Source organism: Silurus aristotelis, assembly GCF_946808225.1.
Source record: "Silurus aristotelis genome assembly, chromosome: 19".
Taxonomy (NCBI): domain Eukaryota; kingdom Metazoa; phylum Chordata; class Actinopteri; order Siluriformes; family Siluridae; genus Silurus; species Silurus aristotelis.
Genome location: NC_139592.1, coordinates 3,771,436 through 3,796,666, shown reverse-complemented (window position 1 = coordinate 3,796,666; position 25,231 = coordinate 3,771,436). Strand labels below are relative to the sequence as shown.

The 25,231-nt window shown below is 40.3% G+C and overlaps 1 protein-coding gene across 1 annotated transcript; it reads left to right on the top strand.

Annotated features, from left to right (window-relative positions):
- The first annotated feature begins 1,180 nt into the window (after positions 1-1,180).
- On the top strand, positions 1,181-11,150 carry aldh8a1 (aldehyde dehydrogenase 8 family, member A1). The gene is made up of 7 exons (XM_083520950.1): positions 1,181-1,595; positions 4,098-4,245; positions 5,379-5,534; positions 5,620-5,769; positions 6,514-6,770; positions 9,000-9,161; positions 10,431-11,150. The coding sequence occupies exons 1-7, from the start codon at positions 1,467-1,469 to the stop codon at positions 10,881-10,883; spliced, it is 1,455 nt and encodes a 484-aa protein (XP_083377076.1). The 5' UTR covers positions 1,181-1,466; the 3' UTR covers positions 10,884-11,150.
- Positions 11,151-25,231: the final 14,081 nt, after the last annotated feature.

Genomic DNA, 25,231 nt, shown 5'->3' with positions numbered 1-25,231 from the left:
GTTATTCATACTGTTAGCGACTGTCCATTTACATTTGGCAGACATCCTTATCCAGAGGGACTTACCTGAGCAGATACCTGAGGATTAAGGGCCTTGCTCAAGGGCAAATTTGAATTTGTAACCTTCTGAGTGAGATGACAATGCCTTAATCACTGAGCTACCACCTCCCAGTTGCTATGCCCTTGACCCTAAAACCAGAAATCATAACTAAACCACAGCTGAGCAATGAACAAAATAAAATATATATTCTACATTCCAATTCCAAAAAAGTTGGGAAAATGTGAATAAAAACAATGCAATGATGCAAAATCTCATAAACCCATATATCATTCATAAAAGAACTTAGTAAACATGTCAGATTGTTTACTATGTTGTTTACTATTGTTTATTTGCATATTTGAGCAAGACGATGCCAACCGCATATTGCATCCATTACAATAGCATGACTTCATAGTAGAAGAGTCCGTGTGCTGAACTAACCTGCATGCAGTCTAGACATTTCACCATTTTAAAAGATTTTGTGCATCAGGAACGAAAAACACAACAAAGGACACCCAGAACTGTTGAACAGATAGAATCCTGTATCAGACACACATATGGGAAAACATTCCTCTCCCAAAACATCAGCAACTGCAAATCTGCTCAGTTCCCCAGATGTATACGGACAGAAGACATGATGCTACACAGGGTCCTGTCCCAAACTTTTCGAGACGTTTTGACGTTTTTTTCTTTAAAATGGTATATGTTTTGTTTTGTTTGTTTATTTGTGAATAGAATACGAATTAATGAGATTTGCAAATCTGTGTCTTTATTTACATTTTACACAGTGTACCAACTATTTTTTGGAATTGGGGTTGTGTTGCATTAGTATTGACTTCTCAAATCTGATTGGTCAGAGAATTCATTTTCTATGGCAACGGTTCAGCTAGTAGTTCCAGCTGCCAGGCAAATCCACTGGGATTTTGAGGAACGTAGTAGATGCTTCACATAATCTAAAACCTGATTGTATTAGATAAAATGATGATTGTTTAACATGAGTGGAATGAGTCTCCAGTGTTTACAACAATCAGCAATGTTTCCACCAGTGAACATCGTTCAGTTTTTATGTAATAAAACTTCATATCATTTTTTGTACATCAAGAAACAAATTTGTTTCACTAAGATTAAAAAGTCACATGTTCTCCATTAATAAATTCATGCATTCAATCAGCTACCGCATGAATATTAATGCATTAATAAATGCTGGCTAATACTGATTCTTTTGCTATGAAAGCAAACGTTTCACCAGTAGTATAAGCACTTTGTAAATCCTTATCTACTTTACGATTTTCCTAACTAAATAAAACTGTACAATCTGGCAACATTTCCATTGGTCCACAGAAAAACCTGGAGCATTTCAGTGCACGTTTCTCACTGCTGTGTTTGTGCTGCAGTTACACTGTTAGAGAACTAAAAGAAAAACCATCATGTCCGTAAATCTCGTGCTGGAGAATTACATCGGTGGGAAGTTTGTGCCCTGCTCTAGGCATGTGGACTCGTATGATCCATCCACTGGAGAACTTTACTGCAGAGTCCCAGACAGCGGTGTGGATGAGGTGAGCAGCACCCCTGACCTACAGGAAAGTGAAAAGTGTGAGAGATGGGACAGATTTAGATCAGACAGTCTGCTGGTTTATTTTGGTTTAGATCTCGTTCGGTTGCATCTCTGATGATCAGCTTGTATGAGGAATGTTTAGTTGCTTATAAAATAAATATGTATTTGTACAGCTGCATGCTCCAGTGGTGCACTTATTACTTCAGCAGTATAACAAGTGTCCTGCTGTCAGGTGTGGAATTTAACACCTGTCAAATTATAGCTACAGGACTGTTGCACTGCTGGTTTTATTACCAACACGAGAGATACAGATACTTCATGGAGTTGTGGATGGATCGATAAAATTGATACTGTATAATATTAATCGACACCTTGCGACCAATCAGTAGAAATCAGGAGAAATATGTAGTATAATAAGAAAAATGATCGTTTTAGCTGTTTTGATTTAAAAGTTGTTGTTTTTTTATGCATAATTTTTTATTTTTTTTGCAAATTATACATAAAATGCTGTCATAATAGAAACATTATATATTTGTTTAAAACGAATGCACAACAAATAAAAACAGAAATATGGAATTCAATATAATTGGCCGTTGCCTAAAATCATCTTTAAGAACAAGTAACGAATAAGTTGAGGTCCTTTTGTTTCAGTTCCCTGCAATATTTACTTATTATATTCAAAAATACTTTGACACAAGTATTGGGACACCGGACTTTTCTATCCGTATGTGCTTCCAAACTGTTACCACAAACTTGGAGGCAGAAAATTGTACAGCACGTCTTTGGATGTAGTCGCATTCAATTTTTTCCATTTTCCCTTCACTTGAACTAGGAGACCCAAACCCGTTCCAGCATGAAGATATGCTTTACATGTGATAGAATGGAAGATCTCCTGCTATAGAGCTCAACCCTAATGAACACCTTTGGGAGGAATGTGATCCGCACCCCAGTCCTCCTCACCTTTTCACCTACATCAGTACCTGACTTCACTAATGCTCTTTGTTGCTGAAAGAATCTCACAAAAAATCTGGAGGTTAATATAACTGGGGACTAGATATGGAATGGGATGTTCAAAAGGCACATACCAATCTTCTAGTCAGGTGTCCACAAATGTATGTCCATGTAGTGTAGATAGATCGATGAAGACGTTAATGGATATCGAATTAACTATTAGATTTGAAAAAGCACAATGCATACAGTCATGTTTATTACAGGTTAAGGCTCCATTTGGTTTGATTTCCAGAAACTGCTGATCTAGGATTTTCACACATAACCACTCTTTACAGTCATGATGAGCAGAAAAGAATCAACCAAGATGCCTCAGTAGCCTTATTTCCTTGTTTTTGACTGACAGGAGTGGATCCTGGCTTTCTAGGATGCTTTTCTGCTCATCTTCAGCTATAAAAAGAGGTTATGTGAGATACACATACTGTATGTTCCCCAAACTAAACCCTTCTCATCAGATTTCTCTCTGGAGTGCCTATGAGAATTGGCGACTTTGTTTGGGTGTAATCACCTATTTTGAGTCGTTTGTCAGCACCTGTGTGGACGAAAGCAGCAGAGTTATTAAAGCGTTTTCGCTCTGGAGTCATGACGCAGCATTTCAGTCCAACGCTCTTTGCCCTTGTTCTTCTGGAGATAATGATTAAAAAGTTTGTGCTCAGAGTTCAAGCACAACTAAGTGAGAAAAACATGCAGTAGTTAAATAGAAGACTACAGTATGTGTATAATGAGTCATAAACATTAAGTCGAGAATTTCGCAGTGCGATCCGATTTCAATTGGATTCAACACAATGCGATACGATTCTTCTTCTTCACCACAGCAGATCATCCGTCTCCATTCCCCCCTGTCCTCTACATCTGCCTCTTTCAACCCAACTACCTGCATGTCTTCCCTCATCCATGAGCGTCCTCCTTGGCCTTCCTCTTTTCCGATATACCCCATGTCCCTCCTCTGCGCATGTCCAAATCTCGCCTCCCTCACCTTGTCTCCAAAACGTCCTACATGCGCTGTCCCTCTAATAAACTCATTTCTAATCCTGTCCAATGAAACCTCAACATCTTCAGCTCTGCTACCTCCTGCTTAGTGAACGCGCGCGAGAAACAGTTTAGCGACGAGAAATCAATTTACATATCAAATATTGGTCACTTTGTAAATAATAAATGTATTGCGCATCTACTAATAATTATATATAAATAAATATTTTTTTACTGATGCAAATATGTTAAAAACTATGCATCGTAATACAAATGCCAACCTGCCAAGACACTGGTGTCAGATCGATATAGAAATATACTTTTTGTAATGTGTGTATGATGCATGAAGCCTGATAACTTTTCATATCAAGGTGACTGAATGGTTTTATACTAACAGATCGGTGCTAATGTTCACTGCCTCTAATATGCCACTGCAAAGAAAAGGTCATATAGTGTTATACACTTCATATTCTGTGTACCCGGCTGTGAAGCTTTTGTGGCATTAAAATTGTGTGTGTAATTGAAGGTGGTGGCGGCGGTGAAGGCCGCTAAAGAAGCGTTTCCTGGCTGGTCTTCCACGAGTCCGGCAGAAAGAGCTCAAGTTTTGAATAAACTTGCCGATCTGATAGAAGCTCGTCTGGAGGATTTTGCGCAGGCAGAGTCTAAAGATCAAGGTAATACTGCACACACACCACACACACACACACACACACACACACACACACACACACACACACACACACACACACACACACATACAGTAAATATATTTATATATATATATATACAAACCCGATTCCAAAAAAGTTGGGACACTGTACAAATTGTGAATAAAAAAGGAATGCAATAATTTACAAATCTCATAAACTTATATTTTATTCACAATAGAATATAGAAACATATCAAATGTTGAAAGTGAGACATTTTAAAATGTCATGCCAAATATTGGCTCATTTTGGATTTCACAAGAGCTACACACTACAAAAAAGTGGGGACAGGTATCTATGAGGCGGGAAAAGATAAATGTACATATAAGGAACAGCTGGAGGACCAATTTGCAACTTATTAGGTCAACTGGCAACATAATTGGGTATAAAAAGAGCCTCTCAGGGTGGCAGTGTCTCTCAGAAGTCAGGATTTGCAGAGGATCACCAATTCCCCCAATGATGCGGCGAAAAATAGTGGAGCAAAATCAGAAAGGAGTTTCTCAAAGAAGAATTGCAATGAGTTTGAAGTTATCATCATCTACAGTGCATAATATCATGCAAAGATTCAGAGATTCTGGAACAATCTCTGTGCGTAAGGGTCAAGGCCGGAAAACCATACTGGATGTTAGTGATCTTCAGGCCCCTAGACGGCACTGCATACAGGAATGCTACTGTAATGGAAATCACAACATGGGCTCAGGAATACTTCCAGAAAATTTCAACATCCTTTTCCACATGTAGTCCCTGTTTGCTCTTATAATAACCTTCACTCTTCTGGGAAGATGTTCCACTAGATTTTGGAGTGTGCTTATAAAGATGTGTGCTCATCCACCACAAGGGTGTTGGTAAAGTCAGATACTGATGTAGGTGAGGTGAGGAGGCCTGGGGTGCAGTCAGCATACACATTCATCCCAAAGATGTTCAGTAGGGTTGAGGTCAGAGTTCTGTAGCAGGAGATCTTCCACTCTAACCCATGTAAAGCATAGAACTGGCTCCATGTACAGCTGCATTGCCATACTTGAACAGGTTTGGGTTTCCTAGTTTATATATAAAACACTTTTTTATAAATCCCATCTGTCACCACTTCTTTTCTGACTCAGGGAAGACGATAAGCTTTGCCCGAAATGTCGATATCCCACGTGCCGTGTACAACTTCCGATTCTTTGCTTCGTCTATGCAACACCACACGACCGACTGCAGCCAGATGGACCACATGGGCTGCATCAATTACACTGTGCGCTGCCCTGTAGGAGTGGGTAAGTTCATAATGATGTGTGTATTTGTTTATGCATGAAAGGGAGCGATAGACAGAGGTGAAATTAGACTTTTATTTCTTAACAGCTGGTCTGATCAGTCCTTGGAACCTGCCTCTGTATCTCCTTACCTGGAAAATTGCTCCTGCTGTGGCTACAGGGAACACAGTGGTGGCCAAACCTAGTGAGGTGACCTCAGTTACTGCCTGGATGATGTGCAAACTGCTGGAGGAGGCTGGTGAGGAGTGTGTGTGTGTGTGTGTGTGTGTGGTCCAACTGAAATATTTCTTATCAACATCACTTCTAGTCTCAGAATTAAAATTAAAAAGATCCATGAGCAACTCGAGAACTTGAGCACACCTCAGCGATGATAGAACTGTAATGGATGGATATTCGGTGATGAGGACAGGTTTCCTTTTGAATCTGGTTCCTCTCAAAGTTTCTTCCTCATGCAGTCTCAGGGAGTTTTTCCTTGCATTCTCCACTACCTCACTCATTTAGGATAAACTTACAATGCTAAGAGCTTATAGACACTTAACTTATACATTCGTTTATACATCTTTATAGTATATTTTATCTCTGTAAAGCTGCTTTGAGACAATGTCCATTTTTAAAAGCGTTGTACAAATGAAAATGATTTAGAATGCAGTGTAGGCCACCAGGGGGCGCTGATCACTTACTTTGTTTTGGATTTTTTTTCAGTCTCTGGATGTTTGTGGCCCAGTCAGGAATTCTCAGGAATCTCTTTAGAAAATTTATACTTCAGACAGCTTTCTCATTAACAAACATAAAAAATGTCCTTGTGGGCATATTTTGGGGTTTAAAAGGAAAAAAACAGGCAGAAAATTTACCATTTTTATCAGAGTTTCTTTTTTTTGTTTTACCTTATTAATAATTAATGTTAATGTATATTTATGTAATGCATTTGTATGTACTATTTCTGTGTGTGTGTGCGTGTGTGTGTGTGTGTGTACGCGTACAGGTTTCCCACCAGGAGTTGTGAATGTAGTGTTTGGTACAGGGCCGCGTGCAGGCGATGCCATCGTGTCTCACCCTGATGTGCCTTTGATTTCATTTACGGGCAGCACGGCTACAGCTAAAGTGATAACAGAGCGCAGCGCCCCCTACTGCAAGAAACTCTCTCTGGAGCTCGGAGGAAAAAATCCAGCTGTGGTGTTCGCCGATGCTGACCTTGAGCAGTGCATCAGCACCACCGTGCGCTCCAGCTTCTCCAATCAGGTGAGGTCTCTTACACAAACCGGCCAATGAGCTCATTCTTTTACTGCACAATATCATTTAGAAACCCTGTTTAGTAATAATAGATCAGTACAATACAATTGTAATATCTACTGTATAGTATCGATCATTGATTTGGAACTCGATGCATCGTGATGCACTAGAATGTGAAGAACTCAGCCACGTACACACGTGTGCTTCACGTACTTCAAACAAGTACTTTATTCGTTTTTAAGCAACACTGAACAATCTACAGTGTCCAGGAAAGGCATTGTGCCATTTTAGCCGACTTTGGAGCTCTAATTCATAATAATTTGCGCATCAGGTGCTGCTTACGGAGTTCATTCTATTTTAATTGATTGTTTTGAGTGAATTTTTACATTTATTTATTTACGATACAGTGAACCTATCGTATATTTATTTAGAAGGTTTTCTACAGACAAAAATGAAAATGTTTTGCATTGTTTATGATTCAGAGATCAAATAAGACACACCGTCATTTTTCTTTCCTGCTGATTTTTTTTCTGAGTATCACCTCGAATAGAATCATGAAGCCGGTATCGTTAAATCGAACTGAATTGGGATCAGAGTGTATCGTTGCACCCCTACTTAGATTTAGTTGATATTGGCGGCAACAACAAAAGTCGCAAGTTTGAATCCTGACGATGTGGAGAGACGAGGGAACATGATTGGCTGCATTTTGTGTACAGGAGAGATAAGCATACTCTTTCTCTCTTGTCAATCAAAGCAACAATAGCCAAATGTGGACAGGTAAAGTCAAGTACAGTGGAGGAAATAAATATTTGATCCCCTGCTGATTTTGTGAGTTTACCCCCTAACAAAGAAATGAACAGTCTAGAATTGTTATGGTAGGTTTATTATAAAAGAGAGTGATATAAAAAAAAAACAACATGAAAAAACATCAAAAGAAAGGTTATTATTAATAATTAATTTATATTTGCTCAAATTAAATAAACATTTGATCCCGTACCAAATTAGCAAAAACTCCCACACACCCAAATTAGTCCTGTCTCTTTAAGAAAGTTCTTAATCAACCTCTTCCATTCAAACCTCTCCACCACCATGGGAAAGACCAAAGAGCTGTCAAAAGACGTCAGGGATGAGATTGTAGACCTGCATAAGGCTGGAATAGGCTACAAGACCATCAGATTGTTGCCTTGGCTGTATGTTTTGGGTCATTGTTATGCTGGAAGACCCGTCCACTACCCATCTACAGTGTTCTGGCCGAGGCCTGGAGGTTCTCAACCAAGATTCTACAGCGCATGGCCTCTTTCATGTGGTGAAGTCTTCCTGTACCCTGTGAAGAAGCAGCCCCAAAGCAGTATGTTTCCTCCTCCATGTGTGACAGTAGCAATGGTGTTCTTGGAGTCATATTCAGCATTTCTCTGATTCTAAAAAATGGCAAGTCGAGTTAATGCCAAAGAACTCAAATTGTTCTCACATGACCACATCACATTGTTTCAAGCCTTCTCTGAATCATTTAGGTGTTCATCAGCAAACTTTAGACAGGCCTGTTCATGTGCATTCTGGAGCAGAAGGACCTCAGTGTGTTACCGATGGTTTTTGCTGACTGTGGTCGCAGCTCCCTTGAGATCATTAACAAGTTCCTCCTGTGTAATTCTGGGCGTATCCTTCACCTTTCTCAGAATCATCCTTACCCCATGAGGTGAGATTTTGCATGGAGCTCCAGAGGGAGGGCGATTGACTGATCTTGTATTTCTACAATTTTTAAATTATCGTGCCAACATTGGTATCTTTCTCACCGAGCTTCTTGCTGATGGTCTTGTAGCCCATTCCAGCCTTGTGCAGGTCTACAATCTTGTCCCTGACCTCCTTGAAAAATTCCATGCTAATTTTAGTACCAGTGCTCTGCAAGACTTTTTATTTATTTCATCTACAGATGATGAAAAATCTCTCTGTGACACAAAGACGTTTTTACAGCACGCGTTATTTGTCGTTATACCGTGGCTTGCTGAAGTTAGCTAGAAAAATCTCGATTGGACATCAGTTTTCTATATTTATATACATTTTTCAGGAAATATGAATGAAAATGAAAAATCTGTACTTCAATTACATAAAAAAACAAAACAAAAAAAACAGTTAAATTCTGTGTAACAAGGTACTGATGATTGTACAGTGTTACATGCTGCCACAAGGAGGTGCTCATTCCCTGCTGGGGTTACCCTCATCTTCATTTTTTTCTTTCTCCAGGGTGAGATTTGTCTCTGTACCAGCAGGATTTTTGTGGAGCGAAGCATTTACCCACAATTCCTAGCAAAGTTTGTAGAGGCGGCTCGCCAGTGGAAAACCGGCACGCCCTTTGACCCCTCCAACCACAATGGGGCACTTGTGAGCTTGGAGCACTTAAAGAAGGTCGGACAATATCGTAATTAATTAATTTATATTGAGTTCGTTCTCACACACAGGCAGTGACTCATTGGTTTTTCGATCGTTTCAGTGATAGCAAACATACACCCACTTTATTCAGGAATTCAAAATATCTCTAGTATGAAAGCAACTTTTGATCCTATTACTCATTCTGTTATTTATTCGCCTTCAGTAAGCACTTTATTCACGTGAAGGTTCATGGGTGTCATTCCCAAGGAATACAACGTGCCTCACATGGCAACGTTCGCACAAACGCACACTCTCATTCACACCCCTAGGGTGATTTAATGTAGCTAAATTAGCGGAGGAAACCGAGAAAAACTGGTGGAAGCCCACATAAAAACGGAGAGAACATGTGAACACCATACAGATAGTTACCTGAGCCAGAATACACTAAAACTAGTACAATGAAATCAGTGCTAATGTTACTTCAGATGTTAAACTTGACATTAGCATTCATCTCGCTAGTAATCCTCCAGAAACCACACATTTTGTCTGTATTAACTCATAAAAGATCAATCAATAATTCTAATGAGCCAAATAAATTTTTTTTTAACATATATTTACTTTACTTTATTTGTACCTTTTGTTTTGTTAGCAAGAGTTTACCCTCGCTACATTAATACAGCAGGTTCAGCTACAGCAGCCAGCATCCGTCTAGCTACAGCAGCTAGCAAAGCATCGATAACTGAAAGTCTAAACATTATAAGGTATCAAATGGGATGATTTAAGCACCTTGATGGAGAGAAGTAACTGTGGTATACCTTTTATTCTATGTGGTGCAGTTCCAGGTTCAAAGAAACTAGTTAATTAATGGATAAACGTATAGTATTTCAGAATGCTAATTTTATTTCTAGCTAATAAATCTGACCAGTTAACATGGAGTCAGTTATATAGTTAAAAGTGACAGGTCTAAAGTCGTAAGTTCAAAGTCTGTAGCTTTCCCTCAGCCTGTAACATGTTGTTTCTTCAAGCTGGTTTCATCCAGAAAGATGAGAATTTCTTCACGTGACCCCCCCCCCACACACACACACACACACACACACATTCTTTTAATATTTACTTTAGATTTCCTAAGCAGTACTTTGAGCTTGAAAAACATCGGAAAATGTTCAAAGGGTTTTTCCATGACTGCACTGTGTGAAAAAACTTTTCGTATTTTCTTTATGTTATTAATGTGCTGCTTACATTCAAAAACGCCACCAGGATAAAGCTACATAAGATCTTTGGCCGGTTGTCGGGTTCTGGTTTCAGGTTCGGAGTTACGTGGCTCTGGCAAGGGCCGAGGGAGGTGAGGTGCACTGCGGCGAGGGAGTCGACGCTCTCACTCTCCCGCCTCGGAATGCATCCGGGTTCTTCATGCTGCCGACAGTGATCTCAGGCGTATCAGACTCCTCTGCTGTGATGCAGGAGGAGATATTCGGCCCGGTGACCTGTGTGACGGCGTTCGACACGGAACAGGAAGTGATAACCCGGGCGAACGGGGTGCGCTACGGCCTGTCGGCTGTTGTGTGGTCACGAGACGTGGGCCGCGTTCACCGAGTTGCGAGGCAGCTCCAGGCTGGGTTAGTGTGGACCAACTGCTGGCTGATCCGAGATCTAAACCTGCCGTTTGGAGGAATGAAGAGCTCAGGCCTCGGGAGAGAAGGCGGGAAAGATTCCTACCACTTTTTCACTGAGGTCAAAACGATTACAGTGAAGCACTGAAAGGTTGCATGTTAACAAGCTACCATTAAAGTGTCGCTTTTCTCAGTTTAATCTTCTATAAATTCCAGTGACACCAAACTACCACTTCTGGGCCTCTAAACAAGGCCCTTAACCCCATAACTGCCTAAATATCTGAATTAAATAAATGTTATTGCCCTGGTTCGTCTGGTTAGTTCCTCTGCCAAATAATGTAAATTAATATCTTCTTCACCAACTAAAAGATGTATTATTGAACATTCATGTTATAAACAAAACACTTTGACCTTTGGGGCATTTTCTTCTTTCTGTTGCTCCTTTTCGGTCTCCACAGAGGATCATCCGTCTCCATACCACTCTGTCCTCTATAGAACATCCGCCTCTTTCAAACCAACTACCTGCATGTCTTCCCCTTACCACATCCATAAATCTCCTCCTTGGCCTTTCTCTTTTCCTCCTGCCTGGCAGCTCCATCCTCAGCATTCTCCTACCGATATAACAGACAAACAGACCAGGAACATCCCACAAGAGCTGCAGTTTTGGAGATTCTCTAAACCAGTCGTCTAACCATCACAATTTGTCATCATAAACTTGCTCAAATCTTTACGCTCGCCCATTTTTCCTGTTTCGAACACGTCAAATTTGAGGACAGAATGTGCACTTGCTGCCTAATATATCCCTCCCACTAACAGGTGCCATGATGAAGAGATAATGAGTGTTATTTACTTCACTGCTCATAATGTTATAATGTTATAAAGTTATGCCTGGCTGGGGTATGGACAATCATTCCTAAAACCAAAACAAATTTGTCCTGAGATCGGTCTTTCAGCTCTGAACCAAAATTCACAACTTTTTCTCTGCCTGGAGAATGTTTGCTTCCTTAAGGCTGGAATCAGATCTTTTTTCCACCTGTGCTATCATTGCATTAATGTTTATTTTAGGTTTTATAAGCAATACTTTGCTCTCAGTGCACACCGGCATGAGACCGCGCTGTAATCAGGCTGGCCGGCTATCGCTTTCCCAAAGACTCAGTGTGGAGCTGTGTGGGACATTTAGCTGAGGTGGGAGGAAGTGAATTCTCTCTCTCTCTCTCTCTCACACACACACACACACACACACACACACACACACACACACACACACACACACACACACACACACACACACACACACACACACACACACACACACACTTCTTTCTACACAAACCCTCATCCAGAATGTTTTGTGTGTATGTTAGTCATCCAAATGGTTAACCTCTTTTTCATTTGTGATATTCTACAAAGGTTAGCTTACAGACACACACACACACACACACACACACACACACACACACACACACACACACACACACACACACACACACACACACACACACACACACACGTGTCCTACTATGCTAATGAAGAGTTTCTGTTGACATAATTATGACTCTATCTAAATCAAGTCATCTAACCTCAATAATCAAAAACCTTATATTATATTATATTATATTATATTATATTATATTATATTGTACAGTATAGTATAGTATAGTATAGTATAGTATAGTATAGTATAGTATTAGCCTAGGGGACACTATATGGACAAGTTAAAAAGGATAAAGTTTGTGGACACATTTGTATGTGCTTTATGAACATCCCATTCCACATTTAGCCTCCATTTGCTCTTAGAATAATCTCCATTCTTTTGGGAAGATGTTGTACTAGCTTTTGGAGTGTACTCTTGGAGATTTGTGCTCATTCAGCCACAAGGGCATTACAAAGTCAGGTACTGATGTAGGTGAGGTGAGGAAGCTTCAGTAGGGTTGGAGCTTTATAGCAGGCTACATAAGATCTTCCACTCCAACCCATTTAAAGCATATCTTTATGGAGCTAGCTTTCTGCAGAAGGCTAAGAAAAAAAAAAGGGCATATGTAAATAGGTTAATATATAAATAAATAAATAATGCAAGAAAAATCTTTACAGTGGCCGTATTGATTCTGCATGGTGCCCTAGGAGGACGCTCTCCGTTTGCGGAGTCTCTGGTTTGAGGCTCAACCTGTTTTTTCTTTCTTTATGTGAAAAGCTAGATAAAGGAGAAAAAAACACCTTTTCAGCAGCTGCCCACTGGAGGTTCATGCGGCACCATAGGATGGTGCTTGACTTTGTAGCACACACTTAATTGGGCTTTAACACATGGAGCCACCAGCATTTCCTGTCAGCCCTGCTTTTTCTTTAGGTGGGGTTCTCTTTTGCTTTATACCTACACATGAATACATGCAGCTAAAAACCAAGCACAGGCTTAAACCTTGATTTTCTTACATACAGTACACTTGCCCATGAATGTAACCCACTGAGCCACAGGCTCCTTGCATGAAGCAAGCTTTTTTTCGTGAGAGGTTTATCTTTTACTTAAAAACTTTCTTTCATTTCATTATGTACTTATAAAGCAAATATTTAACCTAAAACAAGCCTCCAAACCAGGAGCGTCTAACATAAACAGACCGGTGCTCGGACCCACTGAGCCATCATGATGCTGCAAAATTACGCAACAACTCAAACACAAAGTCTGCTGTAAACTCTGAACCAGGAATGTTGGACACTGTACCACCAGCAACTTGCAATAAACGTGTTATTGAGTATTGAGAGGGTTCTTCTTTACTTGCCATTACCCACACAAACACATGTTCATAAAACACACAACTTATAACATTGCTCAAGTGGTATCTGTATGCAGAATAAGAACTGAAATTCCTTTTAACTGACTGAATAAAAAAAATAAATACGTACAGATTAAAAATAATGAGGAAATTATGAGGACCCGCCTCATAATTTCATTAACAGGCTCTGGTTTTTCTCGTCAGTGGCGTCAGTTAGCATTATCGCTTGGGTTTTTCCTCTCCGAAGTTCTTAGGGAGGTTTTTGAGCTGCTCTAAGTAATGTTATGAAAGAATGTTTTCTGAAATTGAACCATATGTAGATAGCCTCTTACCTGTGACCTCATCACATCTCGCACTGCACCACGCTGTCTGAGATCCTCCATCACTGCTCGACTGGTACCACCTTCTCTCAGAATGAGAGGTAAGTACACTTCAAGGCTCTTCTCTGTTCTGGCACCAAGGTGGTGGAATGAACTTTCCCTAGATGTCCATACAGCGGAGTCCCTGACTATCTTCCAACGACGACTGAAGACCTACCTCTTCCTGAAACACTTAAATTAGCACTTTCCAAGTTTGTAGAATTCTAGGGTTATATTTATATTAAGTTTGTAATCTGGTGTACCAGTGTAGATTTATTCATTACTAAAGATCTAAAGCACTTTTGTACGTCGCTCTGGATAAGGGCGTCTGCTAAATGCCGCAAATGTTAATGTAGATAGCGGCTCTTAATTTGCAAAACGCACAATAAATAATCCAGTGTCCACCGTTAAAACAGCCTCCGCTCTTCTGGGAAGATGTTCCACGAGTGTGCTTGTGAAGATTTGTGCTCATTCAGCTACAAGAGTGCTGGTAAAGTCAGGTACTGATGTAGGTGAGGTGAGGAGGACTGGGGTGCCATTTCAGTTCATCCCAAAGGTGTTTAACTGGGTTAAGGTCAGAGCTCTATAACAGGGGATATTCCACTCCAGCTCATGTAAAGCAGACCTGGCTTTGTGCATAGGGGCATTGTCATGCTGGAACAGGTTTGAATCTCCCAATTTAGGTGAAAATGTAATGCTACTGCCTCCAATTGTGTGCCCCCAAGTTTGTGGTAACTGTTCGGAGAAGAATCTCATATGGGGGAAAAGTAAAGTGTCCCAATACCTTTTGTACAAAAGCCTTTTGATTGGATTGAATCCACAATACGGTAAAAATCCATAATACGTTTTTTTGCTCTGATTTGAAAGAACAATGCAGGAACGCTTTGTGAGACGTGGCGCTTTGGCACGCTACGTAGATGTTGGAGATATTCTTCGATTTCTGAATGAGTAATGCCTAATAGATGAAATCTTTTCCTTTATTAAAGAAAAGAGGAAAGGAAACACGTTGTGTTCAGTCACGTCCCAGAGCATGACTGCGTCCACACCCAGCTCAGAGTTTTTATTTTGACTTGATTGTAGCCGATGCCCACCCTACACACACACACACACACACACAAACACACACACACCACACACACAAAGTTGAAAAGTTAACGGCTTGTTTCTCTTGGCATACCTCCTGCCTGTGCTTCTGTGTGCTGGAAATGTGTGCAGGAGCTCGTTATCATGCAGGCTTGAGCGCCATGGCCTCGGGTCAACACGCAGAACTCGAGATCCGGCTGAGTTTGTGCTGAATCAGCACACGGCTACGAAACAGCTGCACGGCTTTAGCTGCAATGCGAGCGTTAGAATCAAACCGCTCGAATTTGAACCTTCTCGGATCTGTTCTGCTTTTGGCTTTGCTCTAAACCGCAGTCTTCTTATTCGTGTGCAAGTTGGACGTCTTTCCAAACACCAAATCTTTTACCCAAATGTGCCATGAAACATCACGTCCTACTTATTGACTAAGAAGTTAGGAATTGATGAGCTGCAAGTCAGTCTACATCAGTGCCTGAATTTACTTGTTTTATTAAAACAAACAATTTCTACAAACAGCACAACACGTTGGATTTCTTAAAAAAAAAAAAAAACAGCTGTATTTCCTCAAAATCCATAGTTCATCTCTCAAAAGTAAGTTTTTGTGTCAACGAACATCTCATTGCCTTCAGAATAACATTTTTCTTTTGTTACTGTTCACAAACAAAATCGTCAAAATGTTTAGGCGTGTTGTCTGTATGACGGCGCACGGTTTTTCCTGATTTGGATTAAAATAAGTGAAAATGCACAAGGCTGAATTTCTTCTGTTTGGCATCTATGAATTTTAACAGCACAAATGTTCACATTACTGTATGTGGAATGTTCATTCCAAGCGGATTCACACTTTTACTGTACTGTAATAGCGTTCGTTCTTTCCTGGTTGTTCGTCCATTTTCATTCTGTTTTGCTCTGAAAGTTCACGAGATTTACTTTTGACCTGTTTTAGAGAACTTGTTGATCATTGGTTGATCTGATGCATTTCACTCGCCTTCATTAGTGACGTTCAAGATTCGTCTGCACATTTTATTAATTTAAGACACATTTACAAAAAAGATGATTTATGCAATGAACTGATGCCGAAATGTTTTGGGGGTTAAGAATATTCTAGGGGAAAGCAGTATGATATATTTTGACCAACATGACAGTAACAATTGATCATGTAGTAACAGCAGACACTTGTACACAATCGATTAAATGTATTTACCAAAGCTTTTGCAATTTGATCAAAGCAACGAGAAATTTCTTTTATGATGTGCACAACATAATGTGGAGGTTAAACAAATCGTTTTGGGAATTTCATTTCTGATCTGAGAAACGATCTGAAGCAACTGTAAAGAATTGAACAAAACATTCGCAATTTGTTTAAAGCAAATTGTCAGTGCTTCGAACAAATCTAAAAAATGGTCTAAAGCAACTGAGAAAAACTTGTAATTTTGTAAATAACTGTAAACTCGAAATAAGTTTAATATGGAATATTTAATCAGGACCTGGAGAACAAACATTTGAATTTAAAATATTTAATATTCTAGACATTGGAAACGTACTATTTTTTATATATTTTTTTTACTATATTTCATTTTTCAAAATGCGAAAACCTTTAGTTTACTTTCAGTTTTAAAATGGAAAAAAATAAAATAAAATCCCAGGCTCGCAATATTTTTCAAAACAAAAAAAAAACCCAAACACACATAGGCATTTATCACCTGGGGTTTGTGAGTTCAATGCCTGCATGAGTGTAGCAGTGGAAAATTGAGTGCAGGTTGTGTGTATAAATATGGTGTGAGAAGGAACCAGCAGGTCAGCAGAGTGCCCTGAAGGCTCCTCGACGAGCTCTGCAGGGTGGATGTCGGAAAGACTTATCGCTGGCTCGTGTGAAAGAAACTTTCAGCGTCCAGATTAAACAAACGCAGAACGAGACAAGTGAGTGGGGAAATTAATGTGGAGCTGAACGTGAGCCCTGCCCAATATCGCCCGAATTTTTTTACATGACCCAGGAAAAACATGGTGGACGATCACGTAGCCTGTGGAACTTCCTGCAGCCGAGGGCAGGGCTGAGATACCCACCACATCCTGCACAAAAACAACTTTTTGACTAGATTCTGTGCCTGTGTGTTGCATTGTATTGCATTAGCACACACACACACACACGCACACACGCACGCACGCACGCACGCACGCACACACACACACACACACACACACACACAGATTCTGATATTACACCTTATGTGTGATGCAAACTTTGTATAGGTTTGTGTGTTAGTTTGTTTGTTTGTGTGTGTGTGTGTGTGTGTGTGTGTGTGTGTGTGTGTGTGTGTGTGTGTGTGTTCAGTGAATTAGCAGATTTTGGTTTAACCTGGTTGCACTAAACTGAGCCCTAATTGGGGCATTGGGTTCTTTTTGTGTCAGACCAATTAAATAAACACACACACATAGATTATGATATAAAACCTTATGTAAACCTTGTGTGTGTGTGTGTGTGTGTGTGTGTGTGTGTGTGTGTGTGTGTGTGTGTGTGTGTGTGTGTGTGTGTGTCTGTGTGTGTGTGTGGGTGTGCGTGTGCGTGTGTGTGTGTGTGTGTGTGTGTGTGTGTGTGTGTGCAGGTTTTGGGGTAAATACCCCTCAGTTTCAGATATTAGGGTAAATATGTAGTCAAGTTTAACCTTGTGGGGACACCTGGCTTATCTCCATAATAAATAAAGAATGTTATATAAATGCTGTTTTCTGATTGGTTAAAATGTTTTTGTTAAAAAAACATTTCTTTGCTCACACATGATTGGTTCTTGATTAGTTTTGGATATTTGATATCTCACTTGGATATTTGAAGGTTTGTTCATGACTCACACTACACTGTTTGAGGCCTTGGTTCACATCTGATTTGTTCAAGTCTCACTTTCTACTTTGAATGGATTGGTTCGAGTCAGAGGCGCAAAAATAGGGCATGCAGCATATGATCTATGACCAACTAAGATCTTGCATACCCATCAGGAAATGTACAGTTGCATCCCTAGTTCAAGTTTCAGTCTTTAATCAGATTTGATTGGTTAAAGGCTCAGTATTGACTCAGAATTAATCTGATGAAGATTGAGTGTTGGCTTAGACTTTATTAGTTAAATAAACTGGTTAAAGACTCAGTGCTAACTCACTTTTAGTTGGTTAAACACCCAGCATTGACTCACGATAGATCTCTTAAAGACTTAGCACTGAGTAACTATAGATCTCTTAAATATTCAACATTGACTCATAATTGGCTTTTTCAAAGACTCAGTGCTAACTCAATTTTGATTGGTTAAAGATTTGTGATAGATTTCTTAAAGACTCAGCATTGACTCACAATTGACTGATTAAAGGCTAAGTGTTGACTCACTCTTGACTGGTTAAAGACTCAGCATTAACTCATGATAGATCTCTTAAAGACTCGGCATTGACTCACGCTTGATCTCTTATATTCTTAAAGTTGACTCATGCCAGACTGGTTGAGGACTCAGCATTGACTCACGTTTGATCTTTTAAAACTCAGCATTGACTCACGCTTGAGCTCTTAAAGACTCAGCATTGATCTCCTAAAAACTCGGCATTGACTCATGCTTGATCTTTTAAAGACTCAGCATTGATCTCTTAAAGACTCAGCATTGACTCACGCTTGATCTTTTAAAGACTCAGCATTGACTCACACCTGATCTCTTAAAGACTCTGCATTGACTTAGGCTTGAACTCTTAAAGACTCTGCATTGACTCACGCTTGATCTCTTAAAGACTCAGCATTGAGTCATGCTTGATCTCTTAAAGACCCAGCATTGACTTACGCTTGATCTCTTAAAGACTCAGCATTTATTCACGCTTGATCTTTTAAAGACTCAGCACCGACTCACGCTTTATCTCTTAAAGACTCAGCACTGACTCACGCTTGATCTCCTAAAGACTCTGCATTGACTCACGCTTGATCTCTTAAAGACTCAGCATTGACTCACACTTGATCTCTTAAAGACCCAGCATTGACTCACTCTTGATCTCTTAAAGACTCAGCATTGACTCACGCTTGATCTTTTAAAGACACAGCATTGATCTCTTAAAGACTCAGCACTGAATCACTTGATCTCTTAAAGACTCAGCACTGACTCATGCTTGATCTCTAAAAGACTCAGCACTGACATACGTTTGATCTCTTAAAGACTCTGCATTGACTCACGCTTGATCTCTAAAAGACTCTGCATTGACTCACGCTTGATTTCTTAAAGACTCAGCATTGATCTCTTAAAGACTCAGCATTGACTCATGCTTGACTGGTTAAAGACTTGTCGTTGACTCAGACTTCAGTTCTCATCTTTGACTTGCACTTGATTGGTTTATGTCTCTAATTTTGGGGACTTAAGTAGCACTGATTAAAGTTAAGGCATTAAGTGCTAAATTGGATCCAGCTTTGACTTACACATGAGTAAAAACTGATTATCACAGCAATTCCCTACTTGAAGTAAATCTGTAACACTGCAAGAAACGAATGCTAGCTTTCTTGTATCAAGATCCTGGAGGTGATCTAATCTTGATGTAGGATCAGGACGATCATTTAAAAATGACTGCACCTTGAGTGTCTGTAGTGCAACTGCTTTTCAATGCAGCACCATTTTAAAACAAATTACTGAACTCTCCACTATACCATCCAACTCGTTTGAGGGTGTTCTTGCTTCTAACTAGCATTATGCTAATGTAACCCCGCTGGCCTCGCACGCCCACGCTGCCTGTACATTATCAATGCACTGAGTACATTTCCTTATTTCCGCTGTGAAAAAAACAGGAGGTCGTCCTCAGACACGTGGGCGTGTTATCTCTGCTTCCAGTAACCGACTGCTTGTGTGAACTCTGACAGTCTGCAACAGTCTGCAATTCTTTGCATCATTCTATATTGGGAAAGAACGGCAACAAATTAATGATAGGCCCTGAGGCTTCCTCCGGCTCTGCTCCATGACCAGATTCTTCATTTTTTTTTTCTCATTCGTAATCCGAACATGCTGCAGGAAAAACTCGGATTAAAGATGAATATCACACACCTGCTCACAGAGCTGCACAATTCACCATAGAATACCACACACACACACACACACACACACACACACACACACACACACACACACACACACACACAGAGAGGTTTGTCTCACTATTCTTATAGGAACATCTTTTAAAGTAAGGTTTCAGCCTCTGAAAAGGTCAGAACACTTGTTCTCATCTATCTTTTTTAGATATAAAAACATGGCATGTAAAACACACACACACACACACACACACACACACACACACACACACACACACACACACACACACACACACACACACACACACACAGAGCCACTGGTAAATGGTAAATCACAGCGTGAATATAATTACATTTATTACCCACAGCAGAGCAGTGTGGAAAATGACTCAGCTAAATAATGAGTGTGCTTCACAGACTAAGTGTGTTTGTATTGTCTGTTCACAGACGTTAGGAAATAATTCTGCGTCCTTACACACTCCAAAACAAAAAATGGCATCCCCGATCATGTAGGTCAATCAAACTATAAAACAACCCACTAACTTGTAACATCATAATTTGCGATATAGCTGTTACACTTCCATTTCTCACGGGCCATGTGTATCTCAAGGACATTAACCAGGTCAGAATTGTGTACACGGAGCACGTTGTGACATTGGACACCAGCCATGTTGCATTGCTTTGGATTTCACAATGATCTGATCTCGTTCCTCTGCGTCCATACTCCAGTCTCCTCCCACCAAGGGCCTGGGCTCTCTCTGAATTGGAGGACGCGAACACACCACTCCAACGCCCCCCTAAAGTATATACACAGATGGAAAATCCACAGAAGGGTTCCCGGCCTTGTCCTAAATACTCGCTTTGTCACTGTCACTGGCCTCGGTTTTGTTTTACAGCTGTACTGAGAGGTGCTGTCTCCTGTCTCATGGTTTATGTGTTGCAAACCTACCAATACAATAAAACAGAAAAATGTAGATTTTTTTGATCTGATGTCCTGATACATTTTGAAGGGCCTTACAATGACGAATGCAACTAGGCCTTGAACCCAGAAACTCAGGACTTCTAATAGGATATAATATATTGTCCACACTACAGGATTTTAACCAACACTTTGATATTTTTTGAAGAAGTTAGACTGTCAGTTCTTGTAGAAACACTATAAATTCTATAGTTGCCACAATTTCTGTTATTTTCTTAATTTCTTGGGAGAAAAAAATGAGTAAGTAAGTCTGCTGTTTATGGCCAATACACTACATATATACACACTGATCAGGCATAACTTATGACCACCTGCCTAATATTGTTTTGGTCCCCCTTTTGCTGCCAAAACAGTCTCGACCCATCAAGCAATAAAAGGTTCTTCAGCAATTTGAGCTGTAGGAGCTCATCTGTTGGATCGGACCACACGGACCAGCCTTCGCTCCCCACGTGCATCAATATGCCACGACCCTGTCGCCGGTTCAAAACTGTTCGTTCCTTGGAGCAATTTTGATAGATCTATCTATCTATCTATCTATCTATCTATCTATCTATCTATCTATCTATCTATCTATCTATCTATCTATCTATCTATCTATCTATCTATCTATCTATCTATCTATCTATCTATCTATCTATCTATCTATCTAATCTTTATAGCTTGTACCCATGACTATTAATTGCGTTTCATTTACATTTCTGGTAAATTATAGGGAAATGACATATCACCAATACATACTCTATATAAACAAAAGAATTTGCAAATCCACTTTTCCAGCCATATTTACTGTAATTACTCCCCAAAATGTCACCACACAACTGGATGTCTTTGAATGCACTTGAATTAGAAGAACCACACTGTTCCAGTATTGGGCACAAGATATGCTTTACATGGGTTGGAGTGGAAGATCTCCTGCTATAGATCTCAGACCACAATCCTACTGAACTGGAAATGAATGAAAATGCTGACTGCACTCCAGGCCTCCTCACCTCACCTCTATCACTTATATTACTTGACTTTGCTAAGAACCTTGTTTCTGAATAAGCACAAATCTCCCCAAAATCTAGTGAAACATCTTCCCAGAAGAGTGGAGGTTCTTAGAACAGCAAATGCGGCGTACATGAGGAAAGAAAAAAGCACATATCTTGTCTTTTGTTGCTTGCACTACATATTTGTACACGTACTCTTTATGAAATGCCGTAGCTTAGGCATCATGCAGCTTCTCAGTCCTAGAGGAACATTACCGTGTGTTGTATTGTATATAGCTGACATGACAATTAAAGCCTGATTGAATTTATCTGACATGCAAATCTTAAGGTCAGGTGTCCACAAACATTTGATAATAATAATACTAATACTAATAAATAAACGAATATGAGCATGTATAAGGTGTGGCTCCTGCTCTTTGGAGGATGGAAGCATATTCCACATGCAAGCATTGTGAAGGATAAATCTGTACATCAGTGTATATCCTGCAGAGACACTGGGTGTGTAGGTGCACTTGAAGGCCGAAGCTCGGAGGCAGACATGGTGACTCCTTGAAGCGAGCGTGGCTTTGTTTCCTCTGTATTGTGTGCGAGTGTGTCTCCAGTGCGCAGATGCTTTGTCTAAACAGCTCGCTCTATCTATTATATCCTTTCCGTTTAGAGAGGCGTTTCGGGCTGTCACTGACAGACTGTCCCCTCATGTGTGTGTATATGTGTGTGTGTGTGCGTAAAACACTTGTTACTGTATTCAGATGCTTAACAATGACCGTGCACCAGCTGATTTCCTGAGCAGCCTTTCCTCGGATTCTTCAGTCGCCACATCGGCTTCCTGCTAACACGCGCATGTTTGCAAACACACAGTCGTTCGTTCGTTATGCAACGGCGCAGTGTGACAGTCCCAGTCTCTCGGAGGACGGGTGGGGGGAATAACCTTCTATTCAGAAGTCTTGGAGGAAGAGGCAGGGGAAGAGGAGGGAGCTGTGTGCCAGCGAGGCTCCACTCAGGAAACACACGCTGTTCCTTCTCTGCAGTGTCGCCTGACGAAATGCTGAAGTGTGTCAGCCTCCAAAACAAATTCATTTCCATTACAAGTTTCGCACTTCGCACTCTCAGGAAACGAAATGAACACTTTCGCTCCTTGTAATACGAATAAATTGTTATTTATACGATGCCTAAAGCTCAAAACTGTCACAAAGCAGATTTAGATCATTTATGACCAAACCCGGAAGAAAATCTATAGAAGGAACTGGTAAATCCTTTCCCTTCAACATTACCTCTGAAAGAAAGTTTATCCCTAATGAGTGAGCCAGTGGTGACTTTGGCAAGGAAAAACTCCCTGAGATGGGATGAGGAAGAAACCTTGAGGAGAAGCAGATTCCAAAAGGGAACCTCATCCTCCTCACCGAATGTCCATTCATTGATTTAAACTCATGACCTTTTGATCAGAAATCCAACATCGTAACCACTAAGCATTGAAACCTCTTGACTTTCTGATGTTTTTGATGTGAATCACAAATCCTGTATGCATGCAGTATATGCAATGGAACTGCTGTCTGGAAATGGACATTCAGTGATGAGGATGTGATTCCTTTTTGAGTCTGGTTCCTCTCAAGGATTCTTCTTAATGCCATCTCAGGGAGCTTTTCCTTCCCACTGTCACTACTGGCTCACTCATTAAGGATACAAACGTATACATTCTTTCTTTTGAATATACTAAATTAAATTGAATTGGTTTTCCACTACCTGATTGGTAGTTTGGACAGTTGTATAAACCAGTGGTCCCCAATCCCCAGGCCGAGGACTGGCACAGGTCCGTGGGTCAATTGGTACCGGGCCGCACAGAAACAATACAAACATTATTTCCATTTTATTTATCTGAGTCTGAACGTATTTTATTTTCAGATATTACCGGATTCTCTACACCACACATCTGTCTCTGACTCACTCTTGATGCATGTCATGATGCCTCAGTCACATGTCTTACCTCCATCTGCTACCTTCTGAAAGGGGCTGCTCCAGCCGCTAACACATAATACATTACCGATAAATTCAAACCCCCAAGCGAGCAAAATGACCAAAAAACAACCAGGTGTACAGGCGTTCCTGTTGAACAGGCGGGTGAGTGTATAAGTCTGAAAGTGCAGAAGTGTGACGTGTGTTGTTTTGTTGGGAAAGACCCCAACGAGAAACTGCACATGTTCCCATCATGTTGACCCCGCATAGCGACCTCTGATGCGTATTTCTTGTTTTTTCCTTCATTCATTTGTGTTTTCTTTACTCTTTCGATGTTTTCAATCTCAGCACATGTCAATGTATTGATCATGTGTCATTGATTCAATTTGTCTGATTCTGCAGGTTTGTGTTTTGTGTGTAAGGGTCTGCTGTATTGCTGTGTATATGTGATCATCACGTGGCTTTCGGGTCTTGACTCCTGATCTGGATTTACTTATGTTGTTGTCACGTGTTCCTCTGAATACCAACACGCACAACCCTCTACTGTGTATTTAGTCTCTGCACATACACAGGCATTGATTGGAAGCCAATCATTTACAAATCTCAAACATAAATCACGTTAGTCTCCAAGGTCTGTATTTGCGTTTTTGACACATGCGTGATGTCGAACGTGCAGACCTTGACAATGGAGACTAGCTGTCTAATCATGTGACCAAACGGTGACGTTGTCATGTTGTTTTTTTTCCGTGCTTCTGCTTCTCACCCACTGTCTCTTTTTCTTTCTTTCACTTTGACACTATGTCTCTCACCCTCCCATGCTTTTCCTCCATATATTGATTGTAAGCTCATTACCAGGGTTTCTATGATTTACTGATAGATTGTATGTATGTGTGTGTGTATTTGAGTGTGTGGGTTTGACAGAAGTGCCTCACAGGATTGGTGTGTGTAGGAGAGGTGTTGGCACATTGCTATGTCAGAGTGTTGCATCAGTGCCGGTCATTAAAGGTTAAAAGAGGTCAAAGACCTGTGAAAGCAGTGATGGGAAACCACAGAGGGGAAGGACGACGGACAGTTATTTAGTAAACATTACTTTACGCTAGAGGTGTACACAAAAACCACGTTTCAGTACGTCCCTCGGTTCAGTACAATTTCTGTACGGTTAGAGGGAAGAAATGCAAAACCTAAAATTGCTTGTCATTTTTTATTAACCCAGTTTATTATTATTAACATTTGTGAACATCAACAATTTACATCTTCGGTCCTCAGGCGGCTATCACTGCATTAAAAACAGGCGTGATCCTCTAAAGGAAATGACTGCATGGGCTCAGGAATACTTTCAAAAATCATT

Coding starts and splice junctions, on each gene's coding strand:
- aldh8a1 (XM_083520950.1), top strand. CDS start 1,467: ATGTCCGTAAATCTCGTGCTGGAGAATTACATCGGTGGGAAGTTTGTG. Junction 5,770..6,513: donor CAAACTGCTGGAGGAGGCTG/GTGAGGAGTGTG, acceptor GTACGCGTACAG/GTTTCCCACCAGGAGTTGTG. Junction 9,162..10,430: donor GCTTGGAGCACTTAAAGAAG/GTCGGACAATAT, acceptor TTCTGGTTTCAG/GTTCGGAGTTACGTGGCTCT.